Source organism: Myodes glareolus, chromosome 13 (assembly GCF_982192425.1).
Source record: "Myodes glareolus chromosome 13, mMyoGla1.1, whole genome shotgun sequence".
NCBI lineage: Eukaryota > Metazoa > Chordata > Mammalia > Rodentia > Cricetidae > Myodes > Myodes glareolus.
In genome coordinates, this window is record NC_142038.1 from 13,302,139 (window position 1) to 13,319,129 (window position 16,991).

General features: G+C 49.9%; 1 protein-coding gene and 1 long non-coding RNA gene across 4 annotated transcripts in view; one reads left to right on the plus strand and one right to left on the minus strand.

The window, feature by feature from the left end:
* Positions 1-6,155: 6,155 nt before the first annotated feature.
* LOC146891871 (uncharacterized) overlaps positions 6,156-16,991 on the plus strand; it is a 48,499-nt gene continuing 37,663 nt past the window's right edge. Inside the window, exons 1-2 of the long non-coding RNA XR_014996903.2 lie at positions 6,156-6,614; positions 8,429-8,583. This is a non-coding gene — a long non-coding RNA (uncharacterized LOC146891871). The remainder of the gene's footprint in view (positions 6,615-8,428; positions 8,584-16,991) is intronic.
* The window catches only part of Dym (dymeclin), a 288,571-nt gene continuing 285,609 nt past the window's right edge, over positions 14,030-16,991 (minus strand). For all 3 annotated transcript variants that reach the window (XM_085676420.2, XM_048419152.3, XM_048419153.3), the window contains one exon: positions 14,030-14,417. In XM_085676420.2, coding sequence (XP_085532546.1) covers positions 14,268-14,417 — 150 coding nt within the window. In that variant the 3' untranslated portion in view covers positions 14,030-14,267. The remainder of the gene's footprint in view (positions 14,418-16,991) is intronic.

The following is a 16,991-nucleotide window of genomic DNA, read 5'->3' on the forward strand; positions in this document are numbered from 1 at the left end:
CTGTCTTGAAAAACAAAACAAAACAAAAAATACAGCACAGGCCCAGCATCCCTTCCCACTTGGGACCTTCTGCCTCTGCCCAGGAGACTCCATGTCAGACCTCGGTCTTCTGTCTTCAGAGACTCTCAGGCCCAACTCAAGCCCCAGGGCAAGAGGACTGCCACCAAAAATGCTCTCCCCTCCTGAAAAACAAACAAAGGAACAAAACACCTACCGGCCTTTGCAGTAGAGCCCTGAAGTGTGGGAGTGGGGTCTGTCCCTATGGCTACAGAACTGGCCCCTGTGAGCCCGGGAGAGGCCAATCTGTAACACAAGAGAGGGAGGGCACCGCTAGGCTCTGGGTTCCCTCGGGCAAGGAATGTGGAAAGACCGCAGGGACCCATCTAGAGTTCTCCACCTATGCTTTCCCGTCACCAGCTTAGATACTGAATGATGAGGATGAGAAGGGACTGTCTATCTATCCCTCCTGGACCCTGAGCTGGGGTCACAGGGGCTATGGGAGGCACCAGAGTGTGGGTTCTGTAGTCGCCTTCCGGTCACTGAGCTCAAGGCCCACAGGCTGCCAGAGGCACTGGGCCAGCTCACCCATCTGGCAGCTGCCCAGCTCCCTGGCAGTGCTCTGCTTTACCTTCATGTCTCTGTGCATGTGTGTATACCTGTGAATGTAAATGTATATATGTGTACATGCGTTTGAATGTATGCGTGTTTATGTGTGCATGTGCTTGTGTGTAGATGTACACGTGTAGGTGTAGATGTACACGTGTAGGTGTATATAAGGCTGAGCCTGAGGGGCCCTGGATGACTTGAGACCCAGAGCCCAGGGAAGCCTACCTGTAGCCAGGCTACCCCACCCCTCCACCCCTGTGACTCATACTCCACCCCACAACCTGGGTTCCTGGACCTCAGTGTCTGTCAGCTGTAGGGGTGAGGAAGGCAGTGAGGTCAGGAGGTCCCAGGTCTATGAGGAAGCTCCTGAACTTTCCAGGCTCCAGGTCAGGCGGACAGCAAGCGCTGAGAAGTGGAGCTTAGTTGCCACACCCGGGGAGGAGGGATGCCCGCCCTCCCCTGCCTCGTGGCCGACCCAGTGGTAGACAGGGACAGGAACCGTGAGCTCACCTCTCCTGGCTCCAGGCAGCGGCCCCGCCCACCTCTGGAGAATTCCATGACTCAGGTAAGAGGGGTGGGGCTCAGCCAAAGTCTCCGAACCCAGGTCGTGGGGCTGTCCTTGTGGTGGCCCTGGGAGGTGCACATTGGGTGTGGCCCAAACACTGTGGTCTACAGGGTGGCACCTAGGAGTTCACTGTGAGAGTGAATGACACACAGAGGGGCAGAGCTAGTGGGCAGAGGGGCCGAGGGCTATCTGTAGTAATGCCGCTTGGCTGCTCCCCTCAGCCTATCTGACCCGGAGGGTCGATTGTCTACCTCTCCCACTGCAGTTTCCAGGCCTTTTGGCCTCTCCTGCCCTCGTTAGCTATGGTTGTCTCTCCTTTAGCACCTCAGGTACTCTCTGGTAGAGGTGTGTCCTTCGTCTGCTGCTGCCTTCACACAGCTACCTCAGTGAACAGACACTGCAAACTGACAGTAACATGAGCTTGGGTCGAGGGAAGGTATAGAAGAAAGAAAACGGCAAGGGACAGGCAGCCAAGCCAACAGCCTGTCGGGCAGGGCAGGCTTAGACAGCCCCTTGGAGGGCCTGAGGGGAGTCAGTAGACTAGTAACAAAACAGACCTGACAGGACTTCACACAGGGCCTGACCTCAGCGGCTGAGGGACTGAGGGAAGCAGCAAGAGGCCAGGGTGGCTGGTATGGTCTGAGAACTCCAGGAAAGGAACAGGGGCCCAGTCTGCCAAACTGGAGCCCAGGAGGTGGGTGTATCCAGTTGGAGCATTAGCGTCTGTATTAAGGCACTGAAAGTCTGGCCGAGCTCAGGAAAGCTCCCGTGTAATGACCTGAATTGTGCCTCATAATTCATGTTGTTGAAGTCCAGCCCATCAGACCTCAGTATGGGACTGTCACTGGAGATAGGTCTTTAGATTTATTTTTTTAGTGCGTTTGTGTGTGTGTGTGTGTGCATGCGTGTGTGTGCGTGCACGTGTGTATGTGCATGTGTGTGTGTGTGTGTGTGCACACGCACTGTGTGCGTGCATATTTGTGCAGGTGCCCTCAGAGGTGAGAAGAGGGTATCAGAGTCCCTGGGGGATGGAATTAGAGCATTTGCAATCCACCCAGCATGGGGGCTGGGATGCCAGCTCTTGTCCTTATGCTAGGGCGAGTGTTCTTAGCCACTGAGCATCCTCTAGGGCTTGGAAATGAGTCTTCAGAGGTAATTACGGAAAGCGAGGTCACTTTGTGGATGTTAATCTAATCTGGTTAGTGTCTTATAAGTGCTGCAGACCGAAACAGAGAGGGCAGACTGTGTAAGGCTTGATGAAAGAGCATTCCCCCTGGGGCTGAACCTTGAACTTTCAGAATTGAGGAAGTGAAGGTCTGTTGTTCGACCACCTTAACTGTGGGACTTTTTCAAGTTAGTCTGAGCAAGAGCCGATCCCTTGAGTGTTTGGAGGGGGTTCTTTCTTAATTTTTTTTGGTTTTTAAAGACAGGGTTTCTCTGTGTAACAGTCCTAACTGTTCTGGACTGTAGACCAGGCTGGCCTCGAACTCACAGAGATCCTCCTGCTTCTGCCTCCCTAGTGCTGGGATTAAAGGTGTGCGCCATCACTGCCCACTGAGTGTTGGGTGTTCTTAACAGTGATTTCATACTGTGCCTTCCATCCATGCCTGACAACTGTCAACACAGTCCCTCTGTTCCTAGGTCCTAGGCAGCAGCAGTGAACCCCAGTCCCTCAGGAGACACCACTGCCGCCTAAGACGTTGCCATCAGAGCACCTGGCAAAGGTACACAGGCACACATTCACAAATATGCTGGTCATTAAAGCGCCAGTTTCGCAAACTTGTTCTAGAAGTGTCTAAAGGATGTGGAAAACAGCTCGCTTTGGTGATGTGTATAATCTGAACTGGCCACTTCAGCTGCGGCTGGTTTCCTGGTCTCTGGACTGGCAGATGGGGGTGGGTGGGTACTAGGGCTCTGTTCGCTCCTGGAGTGGCTGGTTTGGGTCGCTTCTCTGCCCAGGACTCTTGCCCTGGGCGGTAGCTGAGTGGCTAGGTGCCTGTGTAGAGCTTGCCTTGCCGTTGCCCGCTTCCTACGCTAGCAGATCCTGCGGCTTCCTCCAACCTGAAGACCCCTGGCATCGGATTCTACTCTCCTTCTCAGGAGCCGGGCCCCTCACTCTGCCAATTGTCAGCAATTGTCTGACCTGAGCCTGTCTTTGTTTCCTGTCTTCAGAGAAGGGGCAAAAGTTCACCCCGTGGATCCTAGGCTGCCATTAGGGGACAGCAGACAGGCTATGGCTTCAAGCTGCCTGAGAGGAGCCACCCTTTATTGTGCCCTGGGTGGCAGGACTGTGGTGAGGCAATGGGAGCCATGGGAGGGCAGATGCAGGCTGGTTTTTTTTGTTTGTTTGTTTTGCGCCCCCCCCCCCCCCCCCGAGACAGGGTTTCTCTATGTAACAGTACTGGCTGTCCTGAAATTCGCTTTGTAGACCAAGATGGCCTCCAACTTACTGAGATCCACTTGCCTCTGCCTCCCAAGTTCTGGGATTAAAGGCGTGCACCACCACCGTCTGGCGCAGGCTGTTTTTAAAAATCTCTTATGAGTGTGTGTGTGCATGCCCACACTGCTTGTACGCGTTCTCGTGGAGGTTAGGGGACAGCTTGGAGTTGTTTTTCTCTTTCCTTCTTGGGAATGGAACTCAGGTTATCAGGCCTGCAGGGCAAATGCTTTACCTGCTGAGCCCTCTGGCAGGCCTAAGGATTTCACCTGGGGCAGTGGGGTCAGTCCTCCTCAGAAGTGGTCACAGAGAGGGTCTCTTCTGTTCCCTTTGCCCCCACCGCCAAGACAGACAGTGCTGTTCGGAGGAGGCCTTACCGTGCTAGCTCTGGGCAGAGCCTGGGCGTAGCTGCTTCTCCAGCCCTGCATTGGGCTCTTCAGATTCTTACCAAGTTCCTCCCATAAGGTTGTCAGGTGAGTGTAGGTTGTCTGTCACCGGGAATCCCTTCTCATCTGGGACGCACCAGCTGATGGGCATTATAGATGTGCATGTGGGTCCCCTGCATCCCTGTCCCTCAGACTCTGTCTTCATTACACACTGCACAGACAGGTCCCAGGCACACAGGTGTCTACCATGAAGCCAGGGCAGGCAGGCAGGCTGCTCTGAGCAAGGCTTTCCCAGAAAGGGCTGTCTGCCCAGAGAGAACCGAGCGTGGGGTCAGCTGCTGTCTTCTGAAATGTGCCAGTGTGGTGACGTGGATTCCAAGGGCCTATCGGTTGGCATCTCATCAGCTCGGTTTGGGCTGCCTGGCAAAGGAAGTTTCTGAACCTGGCCTCAAAGGAGATAGCAACCACCAGGGAGATGGGGGTGGGGTGAGGACTTTGGCAGGCGGGAGCAGAGGCAGCTGGAGAGCAAAGAGGGTCTTGGGGGGACTGGCACCCGACTCCTCCAGGGGATACCTCCTCCTTGGCCAGCCCCAGCTCTCATTGGTCAGTATACCAAGGCTAGGAGGTCACAGAGTGGTGGGGTACACTGCAGGAAGCAGGGAGAACCTCTCTGACCGGGGGCTCCTCCATTCTGCTGACCTCAGAGGACTGGTGGGCCCCTTGGGAGCAAGGCTGGGCTCGGGAAAGGCTAAACCATGGTGGGGACAGATGTTTCCATTTTAGGACTTGGGTCGTCATAAATTGTTTGTTCTCACCAAACCCTGTTTCCTATTAAGCTGACTCAGGGAGATGGAGAAGCATCCATGTGCTGTGTAGCTCCTGTGTGTGTTTACATGTGTGTGTGTGTCTGTGTGTGGTGGCACGCATCTTGTGTGCAGGTGTACAGTATGTAGTTCACGTGTATATATGTAGCATCCAGCTTGCGTGCAAGTGTGTGCGCGTGTGCATTACTGTGAGGAGAATGGGCTGGGAAGGGAAGTAGATGCTGTGGGCTCCTCTTCTCCTGGACTTTCACAGGCAGACATGCCTTTGTCCTGGGAACTGGTCCTTGGCTTTGAGCAGCCTCCCCAACTGTAGTAGGTCTGAAACATGCCTAAATTGGGCTCTCCCAGCAGTTTGCCCTCGGTTTCCATCACTGCATGTTGCTTGCTACCTACCCCGCCTTCCCCTTTCTTGCTTCATCTATGGATTCTGGCACCCGCTCTCCTCCATCTTTCTAGCTTCCAGGGCTGTGGGATGCCAACCTGCTTGCTGTGGTGATGGAACCCACTCCTGGTCAGTGACAGTTTAGGAAGAGCCGTGTGCAGCAGAGCTGGGGATGGAAAAACCCACCCCGAGCCGTGCTCTGGACGAGCTCACACCTTGATGCGGCATGAGGAACCGTAGCAGCCTTCTTGTGTCTGAGGAGGACGAGCATCGGCAGTGAAATTCCAGATAGGCAGAGCCACTGCGCTAGCCTTTCTGGGGTTTCTTATCATAGAGGAAGATGCTGGCTCTAAGTCACCGAGGGCTTCCCACCCCTAGGAACTGTGGAATGCTGGCAGTCCTTAAGAAACACTCTTCCAGGATTCAGCCACGCAGAAACCAGCATCCCTGGGCTCAGAGAACTTACATTCTCTGTACTGCCAGTGTTCTGTCTCTTACAATCCACATAACCTGCGGTACTGCGGCTCAAGAGGCCCCACATAGTGGATTTTCCTGACAGGAGGCTCTAGAAAGCCAAGGGGTTTAGCAACTGAGTTCCACACAAACCCAGCTCTCAAGCAGCGCCACCTGGCTGAGGTGGGGGACAGGACAGCAGCAGCTGGGGCAAAGTGGTGGCCCTGGGTTCCTTGGTGACCGGCCTCTAGTCACATAGATGGATGCTGAGTGGGGGATATGAAGCAATGGAGGGGACCCATTTCCTAAAGCTTCATAATTATTCCGGTTGTAGTTCATCCCACAAAGCCAGCCTGCTATCTTTTTGGAGTACATCCAGTAGGCTCTCAATCTCACACCACGCTGGATGGGAACACTGTTTCTAAGCCTTCGTTGTAAACATTGATAACCACAGGCTGAGACCAGAAACCAGAGCCATCTGCCCAGACACTGGCCTGAAGCTCGGAGGTTCCAGGCTTCTGGGATCAACCTGCCTTTTTACTGTAAACAATAACCTGGCACCTCCAATCTGTTCATGTAGGTTACATCTATCATGCATTTATTTAAAAAACTAAACCAAAATAATATTTAACACGTTAACAGGTAACAAGGAGCCCACGATGTGATAATGACATCTTTCCACAAAGAATGATTTAAGACAAAGGGACACATTCATGGGAAGAAAAGGGCATTGCTTTGCATTTTCAAATCTCTGACGGCAGGCTGGCTCACTAGAGGACGTCTGGATTTCCCAGTCAGTTTCTGTCTGATTGGTTTCTGTACCTCACACTGCGCAGCTCCTGGGACAGGTACCCAAGGCCTCTCAAGAATGAAAGTTGAATAAACAAGCGGCAACTGATAACGGAGACAGAAGGAAAGGATGCCAGGAAAACAGGCAGTGGGAGCAACTTCTGGATCGTCTGTGAGTATTTCCGGGTAGAGGTGACTGACGAGGACGGGACTGCTGGGTTGTGATCTATTTCTGCATCGTCATCTGTTTATACATTCTTCTGGTGGGCATCACTAGGTGTTTCCAGTCTTGAATTGCTGGGAAGGATCCGCTGTCTGCGCGCTTGAACCTGTCTCTCGGTGCCCGCCTGAGCATTTCCTCTTGGCATCCTTCGATGTCGGAAGTGCCAGGTCTCTGAGTAGATTCCACTGTGGTAGACAGTGACGACGTCTCCCTCAGTTTCTATAGGTGGTATGGAAATTCTTTCTATTTCACATTTTCACCCACATGTGCTGTTTTGGAGACCTATACATTTATTATTATTATTATTATTTTAAATGAATTTGTTCATTTTGTTCAAAATCCAAACACAGCACCACTGATGCATGTTTGACCTACACATAGCACACACATGTAACACGTACAGTGATTGTGTTTGGTATAGGCACAAACCCGTCATTGTGATCAAGATCATTTTGTTTCCATGTATCATGCATCATCAGTGTGCCGTGGGTTAAGGGTGGCCTCCAGAGCAGGCTGCACTCTGACTGCCATTGTGACAGCCTAAGGGGAGAAGGCTCCTGATCCAGTAAGATCTGTTTTCTCCATCTTCTCTTTCCCTTCTAGTCCCACGTGATGACATCTTCCACTATGTCATGCTGCAGCTGGAAGGCACTAGAATCTGCTTCAAATTCTCTAAACCCTGAGAAATAATTCTCATATATAGTCTTTCTCCCCCCGCCCCTACTCTGTCCTTTCTCCTTCCCCTCCCTTTCCTTTTTTGAAGCAAGGTCTCACTACATAACCCTGGCTGTCCTGGAACTCACTATGTAGACCAGGGTGGCTTTCAATTTTCATCAATCCGCCTGCCTCTGCCTACTGAGTGCTGGGATTAAAGGTATGAGCCACTGCTACCCAGTTCTTTTTAATTTTTTTTCCAGACAGGGTCTTACTATGTAGTTCTGGGTGTCCTAGAACTCACTATGTAGACCAAGCAGCCCTCTAATTCAGAGATTCTCTTGCTTCTGCCTCTTGAGTGCTGGAATCAAGGGCGTGTGTCACCACACCCAGCTTGGCTTTTTTCTTTTTCTTTTAAGATAGTTGCTTGGGATATCTGATGTTCAACCTTTGTTCTTTTCTGACATGCATTTATCAAGAGATATTTCCAAGTACAATTTTAGCAGCACCCAAAGTGGCTTTCCTTATTTATTTATTAATTTGGGGAGGCAGGTTTCATATAGCCTACTGCGGCTTCAGACTTGCTACACAGCTGAGGATGGCCTTGAACCCTGCTCCTCGAGCATCAACTTGCTGAGCGCTAGAATTACAGGTATATATCGCCACAACTGTTTTTTTTTTTTTTTTTTTTCGAGACAGGGTTTCTCTGAAGCTTTGGAGCCTGTCCTGGAACTAGCTCTTGTAGACCAGGCTGGCCTCGAACTCACAGAGATCTGCCTGTCTCTGTCTCCCGAGTGCTGGGATTAAAAGTGTGCACCACCACTGTCCAGCTCTTTTTAAAATGTTTTTATGTTTTTATTTTTATATGTATTGGGTTTTGCCATGGTGGGCAGGTCCCCTGGAACTAGAGTTACAGACAGTTGTGAACTGCCATGTGGGTGCTGGAATTGAACCTGGGTCCCCTGGAAGAGCAATCAGTGCTCTTAACCACTGAGCCATCTCTTCAACCCCACAACTGGTCTTATATAGTGGTAGGAACTGAACCTCATGAGTGCGGTAAGTGATCTCTATCTTATATCTCCTGACCTTCTGGCTTTTTTTTTTTTAAGGCTTATTTTGTGTACAGGTGTTCTGCCTGAATGTATGTGTACCACATGTGTGCTTGGTGCCCGTGGATGTCAGAAGAGAGGTCATTGGCTCCCTTGGGACTATAGCTGCAGACATTATGTGGAGACTGGGAACTGCAGGCAGGTCCTCTGTAAAAGTAAGTGATTATTTTTATTTATTTATTTATTTTCCCTTTTGAGTCAGGGTTTCTCTATCTAACAGCCCTGGCTATCCTGGAATTCTCTCTGAAGTCCAGGCTGGCCTTGAACTCATAGAGATTTGTCTACCTCTGCTTCCCAAGTGCTGGGATTAAAGGCATGCGCCACCATGCCCTGCAGCCTAAGTGCTCCTAATAGTCATACTCAATTAGTACTTTAAAAAATATCTTTATTTTTATTATGTGTATGAGTGTCTTGTTTGCATGTGAGTCTCTTTGTGCACATCTGGTGCCAGTGCAGCTCAGAGGAGTGAGGGCACTGGGTGCTCAGGGATTGGAGTTAGGACAGCCGTGAGCCACTGTAGGAGTGTCAGCCATGAGCCACCATACCATAGGAGTGTCAGCTGTGAGGCACCGTACCTTAGGAGTGACAGCCGTTAGCCACTGTACCATAGGAGTGTCAGCCGTGAGCCACCGTAGGTGTGTCAGCCGTAAGCTGCCATAGGAGTGGTGGGAACAGAACCTAGGTCCTCTGGAAGAGCAGTCAGTTTCTTAACCACTGATCCACCTCTCCAGCCCCTTTCCGTCAGTTGTACTGTTTTCACTATCACTTAGCTCAAAATGTTTCCAGCTTCCTTTGTGGTTTCACCCAGTTCAGTCCTCCCAATTTGCTTTACACATTCTCTTCTGAGTTATGTTTCATCCATTCTTAAAGCCAGCTACTGAATTGTTCTCAAAATTCTAAAATTTCCAACTTTTTTCACCTTCAATGCTCGGCTCAGACTCTTAGCAATCCATATGGTTAAAGAAAAAAATTTATTTTATAATTTATGTACTGTGTGTGCTGCATGAGTTTATGTGTACCACTTGGGTCTATGGCCACAGAGGCAAGGGGAGGGCACCAGATCCCCGAGCAGAGGTTACAGGTTGTTGTGAGCTGCCCAGCCTGGGTGTTGGGAACTTGAAACCTCTGCAAGAGCCGTGAGCGTTCTGAGCCGCTGAGCCATCTCTCAGGTACAGCGTCTTTGACTTTTGGACACAGCACAGCTCTTGGAAATCTGTGACTGGCAAATCTGCATCTCTTCTGGTTGTTTCTACTGTGTTGTTCCCCTCCCCACCATGGCTTTTAATTCCTGTGATTCATTTGGTCTGGTCTCTGGATTCATAGTTACTTCTGGCTGTGGTATGGAGCAAGAATTCAAGGCCTAGGATTGTTTCCATCATGGGCTTGCTTGGTAACTGGGGGTACAGGCGATCTGAGTTCTTCAGTCTTCATCTAGCACTCAGGTGGTTCAGCAGTCCAGTTGTCGAACCCACAAAGTTTAGTCTAGAGATAGCAATGGAAGGCCAGGTAAAACAAACCATGTGCCTAGTAACTTTAAAATCTTACTAAAATAGTTACAAAAAGTGTGGTGGTATGGTGGAGCCAACAGGATACTGTCAACTGCCCAGTGGTTCAGGGCTGCCTCATTCTCTCAACTTCATGCTCAGTGGTCCCCCCCCCTTTTAAAAAAGATTTATTTTACTTTGTGTGTATGTGTGTGTTTTGTCTTCACATATGTACGTCTACCACGTGTGGTCAGAAGAGGATGCTGGCTCTCCTACAGCTGGGGTTACAGATGGTTGTGAACCAACACATAGGTGCTGGAAACAACCTGGGTCCTCTGCACTGAGCCATCTCTCCAGCCCTGGTCCCTGTGTTCTACACATGGCCAGGGTAGGGTATTCCAGGATGGCAGCACACAACAGACCATGACAGGCTGTGTGCTAACTCAGCCTTGTGTCTGAGCGCTTACATGGGGGTGTGAAGTCAGTTTAGGTGCCGGGAAATGAGCTGCTGGCCAATCTTCCTTGCTTTGCGTGGATCTACCTGTCTGTCTGTCTGTCTATCAAGATGTCTTCTGGAACTCTCTATGTAACTCGGCTGGCATTGAACTCATAGAAACTGCAATTTGCCTCTGTCTCCCAAGTGCTGGGATTAAACGTGTGTGCCACTACACGGGCCTGCATTGGGATCTTGAATAGCTCCGCTCTGAGATCCAAAACTAGAAAGAAAGAAAACCCCATTTGCTGGCTTGGGCACCACTTGGCCCTCAGTGTTTCATGCTGATGGCAAATGTAGGTCTTTACTACTTGAGACACCCTTGACCTCTCCGGGGTACTAAGGACCCTGCAGTGGCCTTGACTTTAGAGCCAGAAGGCCATCAACAGAGCAGAGCTACCATGTGGCAAGCACTGAGGTTGCAAGCAGTGTCAGGAAAAGCCAAGGGAACCACTGGTCAGTCGTACCCTACGGCCTGAACACAGCACTTGGTCACTTAGCTATGGCGAAAGCTCTGATGCAAGAACCCAGCTCCCCAGAGGCTGAAGGACGCCATGTTGCCTAAAAAAATAATGTGTTGAGAAATTCAGTGTGTGGTGTGGTGGCCCATGACTGTAACCCTAGCACCTGCAGGGCTGAGGCCAAAGACAAAGATGAACATTCAGGATTTAACAGTATCCTCCTGTGGACGTTTTCTGGAAGGTCCTTGGGGGTCATGAGGTGTGTAGTGGGACTTGGCTCCTGTGCATTCCTCCCGAAGAGTCATGTGGTAGCATGCTTTTTACACACCACTAACTTCCTTTCTTCTCCTACCTTTGTCAGAGGGCTGCTTCACCTGTGCTTCTGAGCGGGAAGGGCCTGCTGCAGGCTGTTGTTCATGCAACCCCGGGGAGTTGCTGGGGAGCCAGGCTTAGAATTTTCAAGTTTTTGCCAATTGCCTTGGGCTCTTAAAAAAGTGAGGAAGCTGAGTGGTGGTGGCACACGCCTTTAATCCCAGCACTTGGGAGGCAGAGGCAGGCGGATCTCTGTGAGTTTGAGGCCAGCCTGGTCTACAAGAGCTAGGACGGGCACCAAAGCTTCAGAGAAACCTTGTCTTGAAAAAACAAAAACAAAAACAAAACAAAACAAAACAATAAAAGGAAAAGTGTGAGGAGATTTTTTCCAGAGGTGGGCATTCTTTAAACCCTTCACAGCACTGCAGAACCCCTGGTTCATGCACCGATACCACACAACAATGGTTCTCTCCTGCACCTTAGTTGACCTGAGACAGGGTCTCACCATGTAGCTCTGCCCAGTCTTGAACTCACAGAGATCCATTTGCCTTTGTCTCCTGGAGATTAGGATTAAGGATGTGCACAACCATGCCTGGCTACAATAATTGTTTCGGATTTCAGGAAAAATCAGACATTCATTTCCTTCAGTCACGCATGGGTAATAGCAGAGGTCAACTTTCACCTTGTGAATACAGGATCATTTTGTATCATTTCTTCTCACACATATGCATTCTTTATGTGAATGAGTATCTTGTGTGTATGTGTGTGCATCATGACTGCGCCTAGTACCCACAGAAGTCAGAAGGGAATGCTGGATCTCCTGAAATTGAGTGATGGTCGTGAGCCCTCATGGAGGTGCTGGGAACTGAACCCTGCTCCCCTGCAAGAACAAGTGCTTTTAACTGTCGAGCTGAGTCTGACAGCTCTAAGCAAACTAATATCTAAACTCAAGTGCAATTCAGCTTATCATGCAAGTCTACTGCCAAGTCATCAACCTGTCCTCCTTTGCTAACGGTTAGAAGGAAGCCCCAGCGACTGCTGAACTGAGGCCGGCAGTGGCACAGCTGTGGACCTCAGTCCAGCAGAGCAACTAGGTGGCTGGTGCCTCAGGGGAGCTTTTAGGTCACTGAGCCCGTGAGCCAGGAGAGGGGTCAGTAGGAGGCAAGCACAGAGGCTTGAGCTCAGGGCACGTGGAACTAGGAGGCTGGGGCAGAGGTCTGGATGGCAGTGTGCCCCATTACCACGAATACGGCTTGTCCCGTAACTGATGTCCCATGCTCCTGCTTAGCCCCTGACGCCCAAAGAAGTGGATGTTTCACATGACCGGTAACTTTCTGTTACGTTGTCTAAAGGAAGAGGAAGCAAACTGGAATGCACTGAAGACAAATAAGAGCTGCCAATCATTTTTTCTACGTAGGAAATTTACATCACATTACCCGAAATGCTAACTAGGCCATTCTACCTCAAGATGCCCTGCTCTTGGGACAGCAGTGCCAGTGCAGAAGCCCTGTGCTGTGGTCCCAGTCATCCCCAGGGAACTGGTGTATGGGGGCAGCAGGGAAGGCTCCAGTTCCATCCACTCTAGAAAAGGGTAAGTGACCTGTCCATACACCTGAGAGCTGGAGAAAGAGGGCTTAGTCCACTCACCCAGGGGAAACCACCCATGGTGATTCTGCCCCGAGCCCAGGGGTGTGGGGATAGGTGGAAAAGGCCGGTGCTAACAGACCAGTGGGTAAACAAAGGTTTACACACTGATGTGGGATGCATGGCTGTGGAACCTCTGCGCCTGCTGCTCCACTCAGCACAGCCCAAAGGTGTGTAGGACCAAATTCATGGGTCTCGCAAGCCCAAAACATTTTTTTTTTCAAAGTCAGAAACATGGAAAAAAGCCTACTTTTCATCTTGGATGGAAAGCTGTCTTAATAAGCTGGTCTCCTTTTGTTCTTCCTATTAATTTGGCTGAAGGAAAAAGGTTGCTTTCAAAATTAAGTTTTCCCTAATGAATAATACAGTAGATGAATTAATTTGTGCGTGACTTCAACTAAATCCTGGGTCAGTTTAGAGGCCATTCCCAACCCCCAAATCCTAGTCAGCTCAGAGGCCACCCCAATCCCCAAATCCCGGGTCAGGTCAGAGGCCACTCCCAACCCCCAAAGAGCTATTTTCCCTCCTTGAAGGTTAGTGTCATGTGGGCAGGTACAGTGTTTATGAAATTCTGGACTGCGAAGCAGCATGCAAACATATACACGGGTATGTACAGACAAACATGCATATAGACACACATACGCACATACATGTGCATGTACACGTACAAGCATATGCATACTAAAAAATTTTCAGTATCTGAGATAAAAAGATGTGTAGGCTCGATGTGTTGGCACAAACGTGTAATCCCTGCACTCAGAGGAGGCACAGGCAGGAGGATTGCTGTGAGTTCTAGGGCAGCCTGGGCTGTACAGGGAGTTTCAATCTAGTGTGGCTCCAGTATGAGAACAAGCCTCAAGAAGGAAAGCAGCGCTGGAGAGCTGGTTCAGTGGGTAAGGGCACTGCTGCTCCTGCAGAGGACACGAGTTCAGTTCCCAGCACCCACGTGGCAGCTCGCAACCTTCTGTAACTCCAGTTCCCGTCTGATGCCCTCTTCTGATCGCTGTGGGCATCAGGTGTGCAAGTGGTGTGCATGTAAACATGTAGGCAAAAACTCACACACAGAATAGAAATAAATCAATCTAAAAACAATTTAAGAAAAAGGGAAATGGCATACACTGTCGATGTGTTTGTCATGTGCCCAAGGCACCAGGATCCCAGGAAAGCTCTAGATTTTGGGTTCAGAAGTTTAGAAATAAGTCACCTATTGAACAGCGAGTTCTGTTTATTACTGGGCACCCCCCCCCCCCCTGCACTACAGTCAAAGCCGAGCGACCCTACTAACTGGCAGCGGTTTCCCGGTCATCACAGTGTGAGGGGGAGCACGCCGTGTGCCCCTCTGTGGCAGAAGACACCGGCAGTCTGTCTGCTTCTACTCCTAGACATGAAGGAACTAGTAGAGCTGCAGGCTGGGGGCTGGCGGGCGGGCGTGGGTGTGCCCGGCTTCAGTCAGAGTCCATGGCAAACAGCTGGATGTCCTGCGGGTTCCAGTAAAGGCCTACGGCTGAGTTGTAGACCAGAGACCAGACGTAAGGGATGAAAAACTCTTCGGGCTGCTCCTCTTCCACATATCTGAACTTCAGTTCTGGGAATTTCTGCAATGAGAACAAGATGACTTTTCACGTACAGGAAGAGCAGTGGTGTGTGGACAGGGTCCTCCCCAGAGTGGCTACAGGCTGAGAGGACCAGGCCTTCACAAACTTTGACTGTCAATGGCTTCTGGGAGAGTGTAACTTACCTGCTGTGCTGGAGGGTTTATGTGACATAAGCTACAGTCATCTAGAGGAGGGAACCCCAACTTAGAAAATGCTTCCGTAAGATCAGGCTGTAGGGCATTTCTTAATTAGTGATTAATAGGGGAGGGCCCAGTGCATTGTGGGTGGTGCCATTTCTAGGCTGCTGGTCCTGGGTTCTACAGGAAAGCAGGCTAGGTAAGCCAGTAGGCAGTACCCCTCCACGGCTCCTCTTCCAAGTTCCTTCCCTGCTTGAGTTCCTACCCTCATTGCTTTTGGTGATGAGCTGTTATATTGAACCTTGAGTGAAGTAAACCCTTTCCTCTCCAAATTGCTTTGCTTATGGTGTTTCTTTACAGCAATAGTAACCCTGACAAAGACACCTGAGGCCACAGCAAACAATATAATGACCCTGGTTAGTTCACTGAGGAGGGACCTAAAGGAGGTGGGGTAAAAGGAGGCAGGGCTCTGCTTGTGGTAGACAGGGTAAACATCTTGTCCTGCTCAGTGTCAAGGCCTGGCTCTTCTTGAGAGATCCTGTGTTGGGGCGTGGGTCATGTTGGAGGTGAGAATCTTTCCTCAGAAATCCTCAAACTTGCTGGGTGGTGGTGGCGCACGCCTTTAATTCTAGCACCCGGGAGGCAGATGCAGGTGGATCTCTGGGAGTTCCAAGTCAGCCTGGTCTGCAGAGCAAGTGACAGGACAGGCTCCAAAGGTACAGAAAAACCCTGTCTCAAAAAACAAAAAACAAACAAACAATCCAGCCTTCTCACTGTATGAAGTTCACAGAGACAGAGAGACCTTGGTCTGGGCAAGTGCTAATCTGAGTGGCTGTGTTAATTTAGCTGTGCTATAAATTTTTTAAGAAAGTGATTTTATTTATTTATTTATTATTAACTAATTTTTTTCAAGACAGGGATTCTGTGTAGCCATGACTGTCCTGGAACTAGTTCTGTAGACCAGCCTGACCTCGAACTCAAGAGATCCGCCTGCCTCTGCCTCCCAAGTGCTGGGATTTTTTTTTAAGTTGATTTTTATTGAGCTCTACATATTTCTCTGCTCCCCTCTCTCACTCTCCCCTCCCCTTCACCCTTCTCCCAAGGTCCCCATGCTCCCAATTTACTCAGGAGATCTTGTCTTTTTCTACTTCCCATGTAGCTTAGATCCATGTATGTCTCTCTTAGGGTCCTCATTGTTGTCTATGTTCTCTGGGATTGTGATTTGTAGGCTGGTTTTTATTTGCTTTATGTTTAAAAACCACTTAATCCACCATATAAACAAACTGCAAAGTAAAAAAAAAAATCACATGACCATCTCGTTAGATGCTGAAAAAAGCTTTCGACGAAATATAACATCCTTTCATGATAAAGGTCTTGGAGAGAGTAGGGATACAAAGAACATACCTAAACATAATTAAGGCAATATACAGCAAGCCAACAGCCAACATCAAACTAAACGTCTAGCGATCCCACTGAAATCAGGAACAAGACAAGGTTGTCCACCCTATTTATAATATATTCAATATAGTTCTTGAGGTCCTAGCCAGTGCAATAAGACACCAAAAGGAGATCAAAGGGATACAAATCAGAAAAAAAAGAAGTCAAAATTCTCACTATTTGCTGATGATATGATAGTTTACATAACTGAATGCTGGGATTGAAGGTGTGCGCCACCACTGCCCAGCAAGAAAGTGATTTTTATTTAAAGAAAAAAAAAGGTCTTGAGCCCTGAGCTAAAGGGGGAGGCATGATTGGCTAGGGAGCAGCTGGCTCTGCAGTCTGGCCTCATCCTCATCCTGCAGGGGACAGAGTGGCCAAGTTCCTTCCTCGCAGGACTCTGGGGAGCTCAGGGCTGGCCCTGTACATCGTCTAGGGCCCTGGAGCACTCTTCCTGGCCTCTGGGCTGGCAGGTTGGTTGCCTGAGGTAGCACTTAGCATAGTACCACAGCATCAAGTCTTGGTTTCTAACCTGAATTTTATTCCTGATTTACTAAGCCACCAGGGCCAGCGGTCTCTTTGCCTGTAGCCTGAGGAACAGTTGGGTCTATTAAAAGCTTTGTGGCCTGTACCCAGTCATGGAGGCCCCACCAGGAGAGGCTGTGCTGTGGTAATGCCTACTGTAGGTGGGGTGGGGAGAACAGGAACAAGCCAGGGTCCTAGGATGCAGCTGGAAGGCTGAAGGAGAGGGCTGAGAGAGAAGGGAGCAAGGCATTCATACACATCCACTGTGCTCGAAGGTTCACAGACTTGGTGCTTGCTGTGGCCTACCCAGAGTGCTAGTAGGGTGTTCATAACGCCCAAAGTCAACAATTGTGTCAGTGACAGAACCTCCACGTGCTGAATACTACGCATGTCCTAGATGCAGGGCAGATGTGTGAGGTCTGTCATCTCACAGACTCTTATCACACAGCACACTTGTTTACACGAGTGTCTACTG